The sequence below is a fragment of the Cajanus cajan genome, chromosome 1 (genome assembly GCF_000230855.2).
Source record: "Cajanus cajan strain Asha chromosome 1, NIPB_CcT2T_4, whole genome shotgun sequence".
Classification (NCBI taxonomy): Eukaryota; Viridiplantae; Streptophyta; class Magnoliopsida; order Fabales; family Fabaceae; genus Cajanus; species Cajanus cajan.
Window position 1 is genome coordinate 18,623,899 of NC_138517.1, and position 21,752 is coordinate 18,645,650.

A 21,752-nucleotide genomic window follows, 5' to 3' on the forward strand; every position below is an offset into this window, starting at 1 on the left:
TCATCATGATGATAAAAGAAAGTAGAATATTTTCCTAATTCCTCAAACGTAGAAGCATATTCTCCTACTGTCATGTTCCCCTGTTTCAATTGCATAAATTCTATTTTCTTGGCCCTCCTAACATCATTAGTAAAAGAGTTAATCACTTATACACTGCCAGTGTAAAGTTTTTTTACACTAGCAACCAATCATATCTTTTAATAGCGCCATGTCACTATTAAATGTAAATGATATGACAGTGACATGGCACTTTTAAAAGATATGATTGGTTGTCAGTGTAAAAAAACTTTACACTGGCAGTGTATAGGTGATTAACTCTTAGTAAAATATTTTTCAAAAAAATTTAGCTCTAAATACTTCCCACGTAATAATTATTCCTCCTCCTTCTAATAATCTTCTTGTACTATCCCACCAATATTCAGCTTCTCCTACTAACATAAACACTGCATAGTTAACTTTTTGGTTATCACAACAGTTCATAGTGTGACACCCTCTACCCCAACATCATTAATAAACATAAACTATATTTATAAAAGATTTTCATAGAATGATATAAAACAATAAGTATCATAAGGTAGAAGATGCACATTCATAATTCATACACATAAATATTAAACTCAAGAAGTTATTTTAAAACAAAGATTATAAATTAATCCCAGTAAAGGTGGCAGAGCCTCCTAGTTAGGAATTAACTTATAATCTTTTAGTAAAATTATAATATGACAAAAATACACACTTTCAACATAAATAACATAAAAATTACAAAAGAAAAATAATAATAATTTAACAATAAGTCTAGCTAATCCCGATGTCACATCCTATCAGAGCGAAACCCAAACAGAAGCCTAAGCTTCACCACCAACATTCTCAGCCTCATGCTAATTATCTGCATCATAATTTAAATATACACAAAAATGACAAGGGAGTGAGAAACTTCTCACTCAGTTGCAGATATAGAAATAAAAGTTAAATAGCACACACACACGCAATATAATTCACATATATAATCAATCTCACATATATGCTTATGTATAATGATTTTCTTGACTTGACTCACTAATGTATGCATGTGGCGCCATACGGAAGTTTCAGAATTTATCACTGGTGACCCAAAGGTACACCTATACAATTGTCGGTGACCCTAAGGTACACCTATCATTGGTGTTCATACACCTCGTTAGCATATCGTGGGTGACCCAAAGGTACACCTTGTTAGTCGTGGGTATGCGGCCTCAGCGGCACACCTGGAGTAATATGTGCATATGATGCATGTCATACATTCACAGACTCAACCTTTAGCATGTTACACATATCATATTCATATTTCATAATTAAGAATTATTTCAATAATCCAATTTAATAGTCCAATAGTTCAACAGTCCAAACAGTCCAACAGTCCAAACAGTCCAACAGTCCAACAGTCCAACAATCCAACAGTCCAGAGGTTGCTTAGGTATCATATTTTTCAATAATAATATATTAAGATCTTTTAAGTAAAGTAGGAAGCTTAAAAGGTAATATAAGATAATAAGGAGGCTCAGCCTTCCATTTAAATAATAGATTACAAATTTATAAATACTTAGGAGGCTTAGCCTTCCATTCAAATAACAGATTCTAATATGTAAATAAATAAGATATAAAACAAAACACATCAATAATACATATTCAAAGAAATAAACAACAGGCAAGGGATCGGGAGCCAATCCAACAAACAAACTATTTAACAATTATTCCCACACCCCCAAGCGAGGTTTCCCACTCCCCCCTTACCTGGGTTTACAGAAATTTGGGTAGAATCTCCTCCTCTCTATCTTTCCTTAAAAGGAATCGGAATTAGGGCAGAATCTCTTCCTCTTTCTCCTTAAACAAGACACTAGAGCAGAACCTCCTTTTCTTTCTCCTTCTCTCTCTCTTACTTTCTCTCTCTATTTCTCCATAATTTCCTTCTCTCTAGAATTCTAAATTTTCAAAACCTTAAGTCCCTATTTATAGAATTTTTGAAGTTACTATGCACTATGCACTATTCATTAAAATAATATTATAAATTACTATGCACTATTCATTATTATATTCAAATTTATTATAAAATTTGAACCCGCGTCCCTCGTGCAGCCGCCCTTCACTGTGCAATTGCATAGTGAAATACTATTCATACATACGTATTCGTAAATAGTAAAATACGTATACATAAATAGTAAAAATATGTATACATAAATAGTAAAATACGTATACGTAAATAGTAAAATACATAAATAAAATACTTATTCACATAATAAATACATAAAAAAATATTTCTTTTCATTGAATAAAATTTGGGATGTTACAATTCTCCCCTCCTTTTAGAAATTTCGTCCCCGAAATTTTTGCAATGGTAAACTCTTCGCATTCTTACTTCTAATTCTTATGCAACATCACTACCTTGTTGATGTACAACTTTTATCAATTTCCTCAAAGGATTTGCTTAGGGAAAGATCTTGACGAATTTATCCACTTAAACACAAACAAAATCAATTTCTTAAGCGTCTTAGACAAATCTTCCACTAGGGTCTATCTATTCACCATCTTACTTCCAAAATGGAGCATCTAAGTGCTACAAGATTCTTAAAAACTTCTAGTATGCTAACCATAAATATACAATTGCTTTACTCTTCTCTTCATCTTAGATCACAAAATATCTCCTTAAGATTTTGGTACATCTTAGTAGTTTCTGAATGGATACTAAAGATACTCTTATGACCTTCTTCTAGGATTGCTTTATTAAATTCTAGCACACTAGGAATGCACAACTTATCCTTAAATCTCAAAACTCCATCCACTCCAAATTTAAACTCACTCTCCATATCTTGATTCAAGTTCTCTACTTCTCTTTCCATATTAGACCATCACGCTTCCCTTGCGCCACTCTGATACATTTTAGTAACTCCTAAATAAATGTTAAGAGTTCTCTTATGTCCTTTCAAGTTTTATAACTAAACATCCAACTGTGTCCTTTCTAATCTCTTGCTTATTTGGGTCACTAATAAAGGATCTAACTCCTAGTTCCTCTAATCTCATCTATTAATCTGATAGTTACTTCCAACATAAATAATTCAATGCTACTAGGGTAATCTTACACATCAAGCATAAGTTTCTAAATTCTGCAATCAAATTCAATCCTTAAATCATCAAAATAATAATTTGGTTATCATTGTAATCCAGATATTTGCCACAACATCAACACCTAAGCATTAGATACACATATCAGATCACTAATTTTACTACTCTATCTACAACCAATTCAAACTCTTCTATGATCAATTCTAAAGATCAGGTACCTAAGCATAATGTACACTCGGTATCCATATCAGTTCTCTAGTTTCACCATTTCATCTTCACCCAAGTCATAATCATATCCATCACCTTAACCTATAGCCTTATAACTTGTTACCAAAATAAATCAACTAATTATGCTCCTATAATTTTCTTCAACAATCCATTCGTTGTTCATACTTAATCTCACAATACTAGAAGTAACCTTATAATCCAAACTTAAATTTCTAATTTGAGCCAAAAAGATTCATCTCTCTAATCATAATGAAAGATAAAGATTTCCTCAAAACATCAATCACCACAATGGCTTTAGCCAAATAATAAGATCAAAATTTTATTCCTTAAGAAATTTCAACTATTTCTTTTATCTCGTATTCAACCCCTTTGGTCAAAATATATTTAAGGTTCTTATGATCACTAAATACCTCAACCATAGAATCATATAGTTAGTGTCTCCAAATCTTAGTATAAATGACAAAGTCGCTAACAAGGTTATGGGTAAGGTAATTTCTCTCATGAATTTTCAATTTCTTAGAAACATAAGCTACTATCTTTTCTTCTTGCCACAATATTCTTCCTAAACCTATTTTCAGAGACATATTTATATATCACAATAATCTTACTAAAATCTAGTAATATTAACACTAGTCAATCTTTCCTTAAGAGTTTGAAAACTACTTCCTCAATTGTTATCCCATACTAATGTAACTCCTTTCTAGTCAATTCAGTCAAAGGTAATAGTAAGTAATTCAAAGAAGTAAGCAACGAAATGATTTGGGTAGTTAAAAATATACATATTCATATTAGAATACCTTTTTCATAAATATCATTCCTAAGCATGTATGAATTGATCATTGCTTACATCCTATAGCATGTACAAGAACCAACTTTTACTACTCTGCATTATATCATTTTAATAGACCTATCAAATACAAAACCTCAAAATATCATATTTAAATCTATTTTTATACCTAACAACTCAAAATATCATGATAGCATATATCTGCCTGACACACAGAGTTGTATTCATCCAAGTGATTTCAAACTTATCTCAAACGAAAGTTAAGTGAATAAGCTACAACTCTTTATGAAGACATAAGATTTCCAAGAGATCATCTCTTTAGCTAAAGATTCAAATATCACCACTAATAAATTCAATGCTTACTAAATTTCTAATCACCAAGGCAGTCATAACTTGAAGTTCTAGATTTTTGTTTCATCTTATCCTAGTTCTATTGAAAAGATAATATCTAAAGCCATATTCTTCATAAAGACCTCAAAATATAAATTTTGTCGATATAATACTCATACTATCCTAACAAACTATAATGAAAATATTTTCGACACCAAATAGCAATAATGTATCAATATATCTAATGCCACAAAATACCTCAACTTTTTCCAAATTCACTACTTAATTTCTCATTCAAGTCTCTCCTTACTTTTCTCAATCAAAACAACTCTCATGCTACCTAAACCATAAATAATTAACATACCAATAATAACACTTAAGGGAATTACCATCATTTCGATCTCTCACCAAAGAGACAACCACCTTTAGATTCAACCTGCTACAACTATAGATGTCAGAAACTTCACCAATCATAAACTCTTAGTACACTCAATATATCACCTCCCATCCAAGGTTCTAATAATTCGAGTTGGCTAACACTATCATGATTATCATTCCTCTGATTACAAACTAACTTAACAATCTCAAACTCAACAATATCAACACAGGACGAACATCATCATCATAATACACAACAAACAAGACATAGTCAGAGTACACAACAGAGTCATGATAAGCACATAACACACATGGTTGATAAAATCGACTTGCTCTGATACCACTAAATGTGACACCCTCTACCCCAACATCATTAATAAACATAAACTATATTTATAAAAGATTTTCATAGAATGATATAAAACAATAAGTATCATAAGGTAGAAGATGCACATTCATAATTCATACACATAAATATTAAACTCAAGAAGTTATTTTAAAACAAAGATTATAAATTAATCCCAGTAAAGGTGGCAGAGCCTCCTAGTTAGGAATTAACTTATAATCTTTTAGTAAAATTATAATATGACAAAAATACACACTTTCAACATAAATAACATAAAAATTACAAAAGAAAAATAATAATAATTTAACAATAAGTCTAGCTAATCCCGATGTCACATCCTATCAGAGCGAAACCCAAACAGAAGCCTAAGCTTCACCACCAACATTCTCAGCCTCATGCTAATTATCTGCATCATAATTTAAATATACACAAAAATGACAAGGGAGTGAGAAACTTCTCACTCAGTTGCAGATATAGAAATAAAAGTTAAATAGCACACACACACGCAATATAATTCACATATATAATCAATCTCACATATATGCTTATGTATAATGATTTTCTTGACTTGACTCACTAATGTATGCATGTGGCGCCATACGGAAGTTTCAGAATTTATCACTGGTGACCCAAAGGTACACCTATACAATTGTCGGTGACCCTAAGGTACACCTATCATTGGTGTTCATACACCTCGTTAGCATATCGTGGGTGACCCAAAGGTACACCTTGTTAGTCGTGGGTATGCGGCCTCAGCGGCACACCTGGAGTAATATGTGCATATGATGCATGTCATACATTCACAGACTCAACCTTTAGCATGTTACACATATCATATTCATATTTCATAATTAAGAATTATTTCAATAATCCAATTTAATAGTCCAATAGTTCAACAGTCCAAACAGTCCAACAGTCCAAACAGTCCAACAGTCCAACAGTCCAACAATCCAACAGTCCAGAGGTTGCTTAGGTATCATATTTTTCAATAATAATATATTAAGATCTTTTAAGTAAAGTAGGAAGCTTAAAAGGTAATATAAGATAATAAGGAGGCTCAGCCTTCCATTTAAATAATAGATTACAAATTTATAAATACTTAGGAGGCTTAGCCTTCCATTCAAATAACAGATTCTAATATGTAAATAAATAAGATATAAAACAAAACACATCAATAATACATATTCAAAGAAATAAACAACAGGCAAGGGATCGGGAGCCAATCCAACAAACAAACTATTTAACAATTATTCCCACACCCCCAAGCGAGGTTTCCCACTCCCCCCTTACCTGGGTTTACAGAAATTTGGGTAGAATCTCCTCCTCTCTATCTTTCCTTAAAAGGAATCGGAATTAGGGCAGAATCTCTTCCTCTTTCTCCTTAAACAAGACACTAGAGCAGAACCTCCTTTTCTTTCTCCTTCTCTCTCTCTTACTTTCTCTCTCTATTTCTCCATAATTTCCTTCTCTCTAGAATTCTAAATTTTCAAAACCTTAAGTCCCTATTTATAGAATTTTTGAAGTTACTATGCACTATGCACTATTCATTAAAATAATATTATAAATTACTATGCACTATTCATTATTATATTCAAATTTATTATAAAATTTGAACCCGCGTCCCTCGTGCAGCCGCCCTTCACTGTGCAATTGCATAGTGAAATACTATTCATACATACGTATTCGTAAATAGTAAAATACGTATACATAAATAGTAAAAATATGTATACATAAATAGTAAAATACGTATACGTAAATAGTAAAATACATAAATAAAATACTTATTCACATAATAAATACATAAAAAAATATTTCTTTTCATTGAATAAAATTTGGGATGTTACACATAGCTCTAAATATCTTTTCTGTTTCCTTAATCCATAATTCAACTTTTTTAGGATTATAGCCTCCGTCAAAATAGGAAGGCTTATTTCTCCTAAACTCAATCGATCCTTGTGATTCACCCAGTCCTTCTAATCTTTGACTTCTTAACAAGGCTGCAACCATGTCCTTAATAGCTTGCACAACCTCTATCAGTTTTGTATTTCTTCCTCCTGCCATCTGAAATTTTTATAGGTTAGTTTATCATACTAAAAACATGGTTAGCACATTTCCCCAAGTTACACATAAAACGTCACTCTGATACCATTAAAATGTAATACCTAATTTTATATAATATTAAACATAATATTATATATATATATATATATATATATATATATATATATATAGGTTGTTAACACAAGTATATATCATTAATATTATTATACATAAAATAAAGGAAGATTTTGTGAACTTGTTTATATATAGTTAGCTTATAATTACATTACGTACTATTCAAAACTATCTACAATAACATACTTATTTACAAACTATTTTTTTTTTCTCACACTCCTACTATAGTATTTACATGTTAGTTTGATATAAGTTTGATATAAGTTTACTATAAGATTAACGTGATTTGTTGGAGGTATATAAAAAGTGACTACTATTTAGCCATCTATGATAATAGGATTTTGTTGGGTTGGTGAAAATACAAAATTCGATACTCCTATGCCCTGAAATGTAATGGCATTTGCAGTTGCGTTCATGCCCCAATTGGTACCCAAAAAAATTGCAGTAATAACGGAAGCGAAAGGGCCTATTACGTTTGGTAGATCCATCTATTTTTCATTATGATTAATTAAATATTTTAAACAAGAAAAATAAGGAGTGAGAATAATTATCCAATAAATATCAATAACTAAACAATATACATAGAAATATTTTTAACCAATACTAAATGAATATATTTATTCTTCTTTGATACAATAAAAATTTGAATTATGTTTGTAGTGACTATTCAGGATAAATGAGCATTATAATAACAAATAATTAAAGGTTATTTCACCTTAAGTTTTTACTCATTTAAATCCCCAAGGTAAACCTCTAACTACAAATTAATTCAACTTTCATTCTTATGGCTATAGAGTAATATTTATCTTTATAAATACATGAAGAAATAACAACAAGATGAACTTATGATACTTTAACAAACTATATTAGAGTTAATATTAATATAAAAATAGGTAAACTAAATAAGTTTAAATATTTTTAATTTTTTAAAAATTTAATATAATGAATGTATAATGAATATTTTTTAAAAATTAATCTAGTAAATGATAGTGATAAACATCATAAAATAATTAAATAACACAAATTAACCACACCTCATTAATTATTTAGATTAAAAAATATCATAGATTAAACAAGTAAGTGAAATTAGAGACACCTTACTAATTAAATATGAAAAAACATTAAATAAATATAATCATATATAAAATAAAAATTTAAAGGAGATAAAAGTCTCCTCCCCCTACTTGATATATTTTATTTACTGCAGAATTTAACTATAATATCTTGATACAAGTTATTTAATGTGGAATTGAACACGCTTTATCTTATCTACGAACTATAATACAAGTTATTTACTGCGGAATTGAACTATAATATCTGCGGAATTGAACTATAACTATACGTGTTATCATATCTACTGCAGAATTTGCTTCGGAATTGAACACTGCGGAATTGAACTAATTTTCTGCAATATCTTATCTACTTACGATTTGTTCGGATAAAGTTTTTTTTTTTAATAAAAGCTATTTAATTACTATTAAAAATATGTGAAGCCACAGTAATTATAAATTATAATATATTTAATTTATTTCGTATGTAATTATAATAATTAAGTTATTATAAATATTTATAATATAATTAAATATTATACATTTTTTTCTACTGAAAATATAAAATTTTATAAGGTATCAAAAATAAAACATCAGTATTTATCTATTTATTTTAAATATGATAACTAAAAATTAAAAATCTTATTTTAAAAATAAGATAATGATAATAAAATTAGGAATAATTATTATATAATTCCATTTTAGTTTACTAAAATTTTGGTAATAAAAATTTTAATGTATTGTAATTATATAAAATATTGTACTTATTCTCTTTGTTTTTTAAAATATAACAATTAAAAATTTAGACTACTATTTTAAAAATAGTATGATAATAATAAAATTGAGAATATTGTATCTGAAATTTAGGATATTACAAAAGAAGTTATTTCTTTTATATATACTAATTTTATATTAATGTAATTTTTTATTTAAATTTATTTTAAAACTGAAGTAATTAATAATTAATGTATTAATATGTTATTACAGTTTACAATATTAATGTATTATTATTTTATTTTATAAAAATATTATTTTAGATGAAAATTTTTTGGGTTAGAAATTTTGAATATTTTACTTTAAAAATATTTACTTAAAAATAGTATTATTTTTTTAATGTAAAATTATGTTTAATTACATTTCTTAAATTAACATAATAAATAATCATTTTATAATTAGTATTTATGATATTTTAGAAAGAAAAAATTATTGGAAAAATTGTTAATTATGCTAATGTAATTTTTTTCTTGCTAATATTCATTATTTTTTAGCATATAATTAAGAATAGAATTATTCACTTGTTTTTATTAAAATAAATATTATTCCCGTTTGTTATATTATATTTATCTTATATGTTAAACTTAAATTTTTATTCATAATATTTAAATTTTTATTAGAAAACAATTTTGTTACAATTCTTTTTGGTTCTCATAAGTTAAGTACAAAATTGTTGACTTGTTTTCATTAAAATAAATGTTTGAGTATAAATTTATCAACTTGTTATATTAAAATAAATATTCAACCTTAGGTGTTATATTATATTTTATCTTATAAATTAAACTCAAATTCTTCTTCATAGTATTTTAATTTTGATAAAAAAAATATTTGGTAAAAAAGTTTATCCCATAAATCAAGTATAAAACTATCAACTTGTTTTTATTAAAATAAATTTTCATCCGGTGTGTTATATTATATTTTATCATATAAGTTAAGCCTAAGATTTTTATCATCGTATTTTAATTTTCATTAGAAAAAAAATATATTGGTTAAAAAGTTTGACCTGTAAATTTAAGTATTAAATTATCAATTCGTTTTATTAAAATAAAAGTTTATCCTTTTGTATATTTTATATTATAAGTTAAGTTTAAATTTTTTTATAGTATTTTAATTTTCATTAGAAAAAAAAAATTGGTAAAAAAGTTTGTCCGGTAAATTAAGTAAAAAATTATCAATTTGTTTATATTAAAATGAATGTTCATCCGTGTGTTATTTATATTTTATCTTTTAAGTTAAACCTACATTTTTTTATTGTATGTAATTTTTATTAAAAAATACTTTTGGTAAAAATGTTTGTCCCATAAATTAAGTATAAAATTATCAACTTATTTTTTTTATTAAAATTAATGCTCATCTCATAATTTAAGTCTAAACTCTTCTTCATATTTTCATTTTCATAAAAAAAAAAAAACACTGTTTATTATATTTTTATAGAGTCTATCATCAGATTTAAACAAATTATTAAAACATATGAATATGAACTATTAAGACAACACTAAACATAATGTGAAAGCATATCAACTTTAATTTATTTCACAAACATCCTAATTCATAGGCTTCCTGTTTTTCACTTTCATTTACTTATTTTATAATTTACATGTTTATTTTGTTATGTTTAAACCATTAAATGTATATATAAATTTCAAAGAAAAATGAATGATACAGTAGTAAACTTCTCCCTACATTAATAGATTTATGTTCAGAATGAGCCTATTATTTGATTTGGATTGTTCCTAAAGTTGATTTACAGGCCCTAAATTGGCTTGTATATTGTTGATTTCTCTCGTATGAGATAAAAACATAGTTGCTGGTAAATTAAGATCCACAACCACCACCAGGAAATGATAAGTGCAGATTTCTTCTTTCACGGCTGTCTCACCAATATTTTAGAAATTGTACAAAGACTGAAATATGGAATGGAGGATAATGTAGATATATAGCAGTCTGGGATTCTAAATTGTCTAATCCAATTTCTATTTAAGATTCTTTGATTGGTCATCTCCAAACAAAAGTAACATGTTATTCATTTTTATTGTTTTTGGCTTGTTCTAATTGATCAATTAAAAGTAATGGAGAATGTGAACCTATTTTGATTTTTTAGTGTTTCTTGTTTTTTTTTTTTTGTATTTCTTCGCAAGCTATTTAAATTTTCTGTTCTAATGCACATTATAGTTGGTATTTCAACTCAAAAAGTACATATTTAGAGTTTTTGAAAGATTAGCTTCAAATTCTAATTTTGGATCCAGGCTACATGAACTGCTGGAAGTGCAAAATATACGGTGCAAGGTTATGGATAATGATCTTTGACATAAAATTTATAAATTCAATCATTAGATTAAAAATTATTTACTCTTATATCATACATACAAAATTTTATATTAATCCAAAATAATTTAATCCTTCATTCTTATAAAACAAAATTGACATAATATATACATGTCAAAATATCCTAAAATATGAATATTATTTTGATTACCTTCATGTTATTGTTCAATTTTAACAAAATTTGATATAAACATATAAAGTAATATGAACTTTCAATCTAACGGTTTAATTTACAAAATTCACATTTAATATAAAATTATTGAACAGTATAATGCTTAACAAAAGTTACATTAATATTATTATAAACATACAGACAAAAAAAAGCAAAAAAGAAATTACAAATGGCATAAATAAACTAAACAACAAAATATCAAGTAGTTAAATATCAAAACACCAATATCATTAATTCATTAAAGTCTCATAAACATAATTGATTAGAACACAACAAAAAAGTTGAAAGACAACAAGACACATTTTACTAATCTAGTTTTAATCTTTCTTCTCATCCTCATAATTCCCTTCATCTTTTGTCAATGTAATTTTCAATGTTATAACAAATTGGAACTCAAACCAGATGCAACATATGAAGAAGAAATAGAAAAGATAGAAAATAGAAACTCAAATAGAACAAAATAGATGAAAAATAGTTGAACAGATGAGGAAAATTGGACAAAAAAAAGGAATAAAAAACACAAAAAAAAAAAAAAAAAAAAAAAACTTTGTTTTGAATCTCACTCCAATGTTTGCCGGAGTGAGGAGTGAGGAGTGAGGGGCCTCCACGGTTTAGGTCATCAGAGTTGAATGAAGGCTCAAAGAATCCTAAGGCAGCAACAACATTCAGGATTTGGAGCAACAGCATTCCACATTCGTTCTGCATTTGGGGCAGAAGCGTTTGGGGTTTTTCTAAAATGTGTTGGGCCTAGGCCATAAACCTTAAAATGTTTTTTTTAAAAAAATAAAAAGCCATATCCCCTATGATCGCCACAAACCTTTATAAGCCATGGCAGATATGATGGACGCATTCGTCAAACACCAAATAACTATGGCGAATGGTAATTTACCTTGAGAAAAGGAAAATCATATTTTAAAATAATGACTAGCAAAATACATTATTACAAGAAACTTAATTTCATAATCTTTTATTGTACAATGTATATGTAGTTTTATTTTTGTTAGATTTAGTTTTATCTCATGGGCCTAGGCCCACTACTTTATATATAAACATATCTTTTGTTTTGCAATACACAAGGAATATGTTCTCTCCATTTACCATTTCTCTCAACATGGTATCTAAAGCCTAATCCTTGACTTTCTAGTGGACCCATTGTTCATTGGTGCCCGGAAAACATGTCTCATTCTGTTTTTCGGCTACCCACCTCGCCATGCTTCTTTCCGGCAATTTTTTCCTATTTTCCAAAATTTATTTTCACTGCCACTGCCGCCACCGTCGTTTGTTTTCCGGCAAGTGACCCACCACCCAGCTCGCCTTGCTCCGGCAAACCCAACGCTGCCTGTTGCCTAGCGAACGGAGGTCGCACACGCCCACACGCGCCAATCTCGTGCTTGCTCCATTTTCTCTCTCCCCCCCGCCTGCCGCCACGCGTGGCGACGCGTCCGACCACCATTCCAGCAGCATTCTCAACGTCGGACTCACCCTGACGTCCTCTAGCCTGATCTACTATTTGTTGTGATCGGACCTTGTTTGTCACGGATCTCTTTCTTCTCGGGTCATTTCCTCTCTCCTGTTGCTGTTTCTCTCTCCTATTCCAGCATATATGGCTTCCCCTACTACTGTTCGGCCTGACTCCTCTATTTTTACTAACTATGCCAATGTCCCCCTTTCCATTGACAAGTTAGATGGAACCAATTATAACACTTGGGCTTCGAATATCAAGTTTTGGCTTAAGGGACAAGATTATGTTGCTCACTTTGCCTAAACAGTTACTTCTGTTGATGAGAAGGATCGTGCTCGTTGGTCGAAAATTGATGTTCAAATTTGCAGTGTCCTTAAGTCGACCATGCATCCCTCCCTAAAACAAATTTTTCGTGCTCATGAGACATGTGTTAATGTATGGGAACATGCACGATTATTGTACACCAATGATACTCAACGCCTCTATGGTGTGTGTCAAAATCTCTAGAATATCATTTCTCCACGACGCCTTGAGGGCTCCATGGCTAAGTATTTGGGCAAAGTTCATGGCCTTCTACATGACTTCAATGAACTTTTGCCTCTTGATGCCATTCCTGCCAAGGAACTAGAGCAATATCAAACTTTCTTTATGTTAATGGCATTGTATGGGCTTCTTGATGAGTACTCTTCCATTCGTGATTAGATTTTGGGATCTCGGACCGTGCCTACCTTGAACTCGGCTTGGTCCACTCTGTTGCGTGTGCCCTGCAAGTTTTCCCCTGACATACCTTCTTCAGCTCCCACTGGTGACTCCTTTGCTTTAATTTCTCAATGTGATGATCGTTAGCATTCTTACAAACCGGGCAAAGGTCGTCCCAAGTGTGATCATTGTCACAAACTGGACCACACAATTGACCATTGTTACATCTTACATGGTCGTCCCACTTGCCCTGCTATTGTTGTTGCCCACGCTGCCTCCCTTGTCTCCACTTCATATGGTGCTACCCCCTCTGATAGTTCTGGCTCTGAACCTCCAGCTCTCTTCCATGACTTCCTTAAATGGTATGAGGAACGTCAAGCTTCCAATTCCACTACTTTTGTTGCGCACACAGGCCCTTCGTTTGTTGGTCTCACTCACTCCACTTCTCTTGGCCCTTGGGTCCTCGATTCTGGTGCTACCGATCATATTTCTAGTAATCGGTCTTTTTTCTCATCTCTTTCTACTTGTGGTTATTTACCCTCTATCACTATGGCTAATAGCTCTCGCGCCACATCTCATAGTGTTGGTACTGTCCATCTTTCTCCTTCTTTCTCCATTGACAATGTTCTTTAATTCCTAGAGTCTCCTTTTAATTTATTATCCCTTAATTGTCTTACTCGCTCTCTTGATTGTCTTATCTCTTCTACTAAATATTTTATTGTCTTACAGGACCAGAGTTAAGGACAGATGATTGGCACCGGATGTGAGTCTCATGGCCTTTATCACCTACACACTTATGCTCCTATTGGTTTGGTGACAGGTTCCCCTTCTCTCATCCATGCTCAATTAGGTCATCCTAGCCTTGCCAAGCTTCAAGACCTTGTACCACGTCTGTCTAAGTTGTCTCATTTGTCGTGTAAGTCGTGTCAATTAGGCAAACACAGTTGTAGTTCCTTTTCTCGGAGTATCCCCAACCGAACGTTGTCTCCTTTTGCTTTAGTTCACTCTGATATTTGGGGCCCGAGTCGAGTTAGGCCCACTTTAGGATTTCAATATTTTGTAACTTTTATTGATGATTACTCTCGATATACTTGGTTATTTTTAATGAAATCTTGTTCTGAATTATTTTCCATATTTCAATCTTTTTATAATGAAATTCAGAATCAATTTGGTGTTTCTGTTCGTACTTTTCATAGTGATAATGCTCGTGAATACCTCTCTCACTCCTTTAAAGCCTACATGGCTTCCAATGGTATTCTTCATCAGACCTCATGTGCATATACCCCTCAACAAAATGGGGTGGCTGAGTGCAAAAATAGACACCTAATTGAGACCACTCGTACTCTCTTACTCCATGGTCACGTTCCTCAACCTTTTTGGGGTGTGATGTTCTCACCGCATGCTATCTCATCAATCGAATGCTATTTTCTATCCTCAACACTCAAATACCTCACTCTATTTTATTCCCCAATCAACCTCTCCACCCTCTACCTCTTCCCATCTTTGGATCTACATGTTTTGTCCATAATCATAGTCCTGATCTTGACAAACTATCTGCTCGGTCTCACAAATGTGTCTTTTAAGGGTATCCTAGGTCTCAAAAAGGGCATAAATGTTTCTCACCCTCCCTTCGTCGTTACTTGATTTTAGTTGATGTCACCTTTCTTGAGTCTTCTCTCTATTTTCCATCTACTTCCTCTTCTCATGCACCTGTCCTTGACCCCTCAACCACCCCTCTTGTCTTTGATACTTCTCCTATGTCTGTTGTGTCACCCAACCCACCACCTCTGCCTCCATTTCAAGTTTATCATCGTTGGCAACGCTCCAGCCTTCCCATTGGGCCCCCAACCGACTCTACTTCAGTGCCACCATCTTCATCCCATCCGGCCCAACCACTTGAATCTGACCTCCCTATTGCCCTCCAAAAAGGTAATCGTTCTACTCGTAATCCTTCCCCTCATTATATTACTCCGAGTTATCACCGGTTATCCCCATCCCAATATACTTGTCTCTCTTCTTTTTCCTCTGTGTCTATTCCTAAAACTGTAGGTGATGCCTTGGCCGACCTTGGTTGGAGACAAGCCATGATTGATGACCTGTGTGCTCTTCAGAACAATGGTACTTGGGATCTTGTTTCTTTGCCTCCTGGGAAGTCTATGGTTGGATGTCGATGGATCTTTACAGTTAAGGTTGGCCCTGATGGCACCAGTGATCGACTCAAAGCTCGTTTGGTCGCCAAAGGTTATACACAAATTTTTGGATTAGACTATGGCGACACTTTCTCTCCCGTTGCCAAGATGGCCTCTGTCAGATTAATCTTAGCCATGGCTGCTCTTTGCCATTAGCCTCTCTATCAACTGGATGTTAAAAATGTCTTTCTTCATGGGGATTTACTAGAGGAAATTAATATGGAGCAACCTCCTGGGTTTGTTGCTCAGGGTGAGTCTTCCGATTTGGTATGTCATCTGCGCAAATTACTTTATGGTCTTAAGCATTCTCCAAGGGCATGGTTTGGTAGATTTAGTACCGTAGTCCAACAGTTTGGTATGACTCGAAGCGAAGCTGATCATTCTGTTTTTTATCGACATTCAACTGCTGGGTGCATCTACTTGATAGTATATGTTGATGATATTGTTCTTACTAGCAGTGATCATCATGGTATTTCTAAGATAAAACATCTTTGCCATCACCTTCAAACAAAAGACCTTGGTAAACTTAGATATTTCTTGGGGATTGAGGTAGCGTAATCTAAAAATGGAATTGTAATATCTCAAAGAAAGTGTGCATTGGATATTTTAGAGGAAACTGGGCTAATGAGTTCCAAGCCCGTTGATACATCTATGGATCCCAATGCTAAATTTCTACCAAGTCAGGGGGCGCCTTTCTCAGATCCTGAGAGGTACAGAAGATTGGTTGGGAAATTGAATTATCTCACGGTAACTCATCCTGACATCTCTTTTGTGGTTAGTGTGGTGAATCAATTTCTCAATTCTCCATGTGCAGGACATTAGAATGTAGTCATCCTCATTCTAAAGTATATCAAAGGTGCTCCAGGAAAAGATTTATTATATGGCTACAATCATACTCAAGTTGTGGGGTACTCAGATGCAGATTGGGCAGGCTCTCCCTCTGATAGGAGATCCAACTCAAGTTATTGTGTCTTTATTGGTGATAACTTGATTTCCTGGAAAAGTAAGAAGGAAAATGTAGTGGCAAGATCTAGTGCAGAAGCAGAATATCGTGCTATGGCCTCTGCTACTTGTGAGCTTATTTGGCTCAAACAGTTGCTCAAAGAACTAAGATTTGGCGAAGTTAAACAGATGACTCTCATATGTGATAACCAAGCTGTCCTTCACATTGCCTCAAATCCAGTATTTCACGAGAGGACCAAACACATTGAAATACATTATCACTTCATTCGTGAGAAGATTTTATCTGGGGACATTACTACTCAATTTGTTAACTCTACTAATCAGTTGGCAGATGTCTTCACCAAATCATTACGGGGTCCTAGGAATGATTATATTTGTAACAAGCTTGGTGCATATGATCTATATACACCAGCTTGAGGGGGAGTGTTAGATATAGTTTTATCTCATGGGCCTAGGCCCACTACTTTGTATATAAACATATCTTTTGTTTTGCAATACACAAGGAATATGTTCTCTCCATTTACCATTTCTCTCAACAATTTTTAAGCCAAGACGATTGATATCTAAAATGTGAAGGTTTTGCATTCCATCTTAAATAGTGATGCCTGCTAGTAACCTGCCACATTCAAACTGACTATAGAAAGTTGTACATATCAGCAACATTGCGATATATCAAATAATGTTTGCTGGTCCTATTTTCATAGGTTGGCGTTATTAAGTTTCAACTTGATCAAAATTCCCTTGAACACCCCACCCCTAGAGTCAAACATTCCCTAGAATAAAATGTTTACCCATATAATCTATGAACAAAAATGGTCTATCACTATGGAGTTTTAAGACAAGGATTGTACATCACAGGAAAGAGTATCTCCATCTCAGGGTTTGAGCATGCTCAATTCAAGGGATGTTATAGCAAACAGCTCAACTCACAAGACTATGCTCAATATTCAATGTAAAAATATAATTGTTAGCATCAAAGGAACAAAATGATTTACGTGAGCAACTAATAATCCAAGAGAGAAGCAAAGACAAAGAACAATAGAGACACCAATGAGCATCCAATATGCATAGAGAAATTCATCTGCCTTATTCTAAACAAATCTTAGAAACAAAATTTCTAGAATCATTATTGAGACAATCCTAAACTTCTTGCACCAAGCCTAGGATCCAGTAAAACCACCTATTATAACCATTATATATTTAACTTTTCTACAGAAAAAAAAAATGAGGAACTATTAAAAAATGAGGAACTATTCTGCAATGGCTCACAATAATAGATAGATATATAATCTAAAGATAAATTACCAAAATTCTCATTCAGAATAAAAGTAAAAACAATTTTACCAGTCATGCACTCACAACAACAGAACAAAAGCTACCCAACTTTCTTCCAGCCCAAAACTGTGCCTAATCATCGTTTCTCACTGTGTCTAAGAAAACCTTTAGTGGAAGAGGCAAAATCCACTTCAGTGATCTCTGTCTCAAAAGGAATTAATCTCTCACTGTCAACTCAATAATTCCCTTGTTACACAGAAACAAATCACCATCTGCCACTCCATTAAAACGGGTCCTATGATTCCAAGCATTAAATTCATAATCGCAAAATAATTGCTTGCTTATAATTTATTTTGACAGATTCTAGCTTCTACTGCTCAATACCCAGTTCCCTCTATTAGGCTTTCCAGAAATACATTCAATTAAAATACAACAAAAAAGAATTTTCATATGACCAATAAGAATCAACTAGAACATATAGGGAGAATGAAGAATAGACATATTTCAGCAAATCCAAAAGTCAGAAACAATATATCACCTCTCAAGTATCAACTAATGTACTAGTCAAACAACAAACTATCAATCTGTATTCTGGATATGAGTGCACTTCAGCAATTTTAGAGTTTGAAGGTTTGGAGTATGCATTTTAATTAGCTATAGTAGGATAAGATTCTTCACCCATGTTCTATAGTCTACAGAGTAATTTTCTGCCACAAAAACCTGAGCATTTTCTCTTAAATTTGATATTCGATTATGTTAAATGGTCTACTAACATATTAGATAGCAGAATAGCAATAACAGTTGCTCACGTGTTCTTATTCAGCTACACAAAGAAAAAATGGTCATTTTTTAAAAAGGTAAAAACTCTAGAATCTCTAGTCATAAATTGTCATTCATTCTTGAGAAAACTCCACTTTCAATAGGGTTGAAATACATATAATGAATAGTTCATTTTATTAGAAGAATTCTGCACTCATACTTGATAAAATTCAAATCAAAATCCACCAAGACAGCCAAATTGAAATTTAGTTAATAGTTCTACTATAACTGAAGAAGCTGTAGCCTGAAGACAGTGTTATTAGTGATATATATGAAACATTGTTAACTTTGTCATACCTATAAGAGTATGATCAGGTGAAAGAGTTTTAACGAAAGGCAGCATACATTTTCAGTTTAAAATGAAAGGAACAAGAATAGATATTACCCTGTAATCTCCCAGTCACCCCTTATTCATTTTTGTAAAAAAATTATAACTCTTACAAAACTGAGAAATTAGCATTCCCTTCCCTCTCCTGATGCCCCCCACCCCAACCCCTCACAAAAAAGTAGATCCTACACATTATCACGATCTATGCACAAAAATGGTCCATGGAGTTTTAACACAAGCATTGTGCATCACAAGAAAGAGTATCCCTATCTCGGTTGGAACATGTTCAATTCAAGAAACATTATGACAAACTGTTCAATTCACAAGACTAAAGTCAATAATCAATACAAAAGTATAATTGCTCTAGCTTCAAAGAAACAAAACAATTCAAGTGTGCGACTAACAATCCAAGAGAGAAGCAGAGAACAATAAAGACACCAATGAGCATCCAATAACAAATTGATATTGCTATGCATTCATTATCCACCGAGAAATCCATTTCACGTGCCTTATTCTAAACAAATCTCAGAAACAGAATACCCTAGAATCATTGCTCAAACAATCCTAAATAAACTTCCTCCAACAAGGCCAGAAACAGGCCAAAGTACACCACTTTATTGCAATTTGTATCCATTATAACTTATAACAAATCTCAACAAAAAGATAACCTTCGTTGTTCCTACCACATTATCCATAATAACTAGTTTTTTTTTTTTTTTTTTGCTACTGAAATACGCATACTCATATTCTACATCAACCAACATCCCTTGAAAAACGAAACAAAAACCAACATAAAAAATTAAGCAAAAAAGAACAAAATTACCAAGTCAGCCAGCGGAAGCAGAAACGGGAGCCTCCCTTTCACTCAACTCCTTCCTCCGAAGATACTCCCTCATAATCCCAAGCCTCGCGGTCTCGAAAGCGAAGTAGCCCAACGCGGAGAAACACGCGCTATGCAAAACCCTAGGCCCCATGCCACGTGTCAGCCCCACCCACCCTTCCTCCTTAAGAATCTGCTTCACGGTGGCCGAAACGCCGTCGTACATGACCGCAGCAACCTTCCCCACGCCCTCTCCGCGCACCTGCGTCATCAAGCGCGTCTTCACCACGTCCAGAGGAGTCGTGAGCGAGGCGGATATGGCACCCGCAAGGGCCCCACAGAGGACGCTCTGAACCGGTTCCAGGTGGTTCTGTTCCGTCGTTTTCAGAACCGCGGATTTCAGATACTCGAAGGACGAGTAGCTCAGGACGCCGGCGGGGAGGTTGCGGAGGAGCGTCGCGGAGTACCCGGCGTAGAGGCCCATGACGCCGTCGTTTTGGAGAATCTGGACGAGGACGCGCCAGGAGCGGCCGGCGGCGGCGCCGGCCTGCATCCGCTGCGTGATGAGCTCCTTCGGGACCATGATGGCGGAGGAGACCACGTTGCCCATGGCGCCGGCGGCGGGGGGGATCAAGACGGCGGGGAAGGCGGGGATTTTGGCGAGGAACGACTTGCCGAACTCGCAGGTGCCGAAGTAGACGGCGGAGGAGGCGGTGGAGCCGACAATGACGGCGGAGATTCCGCTGTAGAAGGCGAGGAGACCGCCGGAGTGGAAGGTTTTGGCGACAGCGTCGAGGGTGTTTTTGTAAATTTTGGCGGCGCCTTTGGTTTGCATCTTGGTTTTGATGGTGTCGAGGGGGAGGAGGCAGACGTAGGTGAAGGCGCCGGCGAGGCCCCCTGCGGCGGCCCCGATGAGGGCGCGGTCGAGGAGGGAGAGGGATTTGAAGAGGGGCGGGTGGGCCTTGGGGGTGGGCCGGGCCCAGTTTGGGGGGTGGGAGGAGGTGGTGGAGGCGAAGGGGGGGGATTGGGTTTGGAGGGAGAAGTGGTTGAGGAGAGAGGGGAAGTCGGTGAGGGTTGAGAGGCACATTTGGTGGGGTTTTGGGGAGGGGAGGCCCAGAGAGGAGGACACTCTCGCCTCCATTGGCGAGTGTTCGGTGAGAGTCTGAGATTGTGAGGTGAGGATGGATTGCACAAAACGCACAAGAAGAAGAAAGATGAACCGCAACGTCGTCGTTTTGCCTTTTGTTCTATCGCTACGTCAAATGGTTTGAAAGGGTAATGTAATTAATTGCACCAAAATTTCCTGATTTTCTTCCTGGATTTTTATTTGTCTATGCACGTATCTACCCCCAGTTGCCTTAAGTTGATAACATGGACTAGTTTTTTTTTTTTTTTTTAACGGAAAATTATTGACCTTTCCCAATCTATTTGCATGCCATATACCTCTTTAAATTTTGAGTGAGCAAAAACTTTGCTTAAAAATTAATTATAATGTGTGTCTTCGTATAGGGATGGCAACGGGGCGGGGCGGGTACGG

At 33.6% G+C, this 21,752-nt stretch overlaps 1 protein-coding gene across 5 annotated transcripts; it reads right to left on the bottom strand.

The window, feature by feature from the left end:
• Positions 1 to 7,208: 7,208 nt before the first annotated feature.
• MFL1 (Mitochondrial substrate carrier family protein) lies at positions 7,209 to 21,510 on the bottom strand. 5 transcript variants are annotated; one of them, XM_083076214.1, is made up of 2 exons: positions 20,219 to 21,510; positions 7,209 to 7,226 (listed from the first exon to the last, which is right to left on the bottom strand). In XM_083076214.1, the coding sequence occupies exon 1, from the start codon at positions 21,354 to 21,356 to the stop codon at positions 20,223 to 20,225; it is 1,134 nt and encodes a 377-aa protein (XP_082932340.1). In that variant the 5' UTR covers positions 21,357 to 21,510; the 3' UTR covers positions 7,209 to 7,226; positions 20,219 to 20,222. The 5 variants fall into 5 exon arrangements, with proteins under 5 accessions (XP_082932340.1, XP_082932337.1, XP_082932348.1 ...); XM_083076211.1 differs by lacking the exon at positions 7,209 to 7,226 and adding an exon at positions 11,251 to 11,419; XM_083076222.1 differs by lacking the exon at positions 7,209 to 7,226 and adding an exon at positions 17,590 to 17,607.
• Between the last annotated feature and the right edge of the window lie 242 nt (positions 21,511 to 21,752).

Excerpts from the sequence above, each read along its gene's own strand:
- MFL1 (XM_083076214.1), bottom strand. The coding sequence starts at position 21,356 with ATGGAGGCGAGAGTGTCCTCCTCTCTGGGCCTCCCCTCCCCAAAACCC.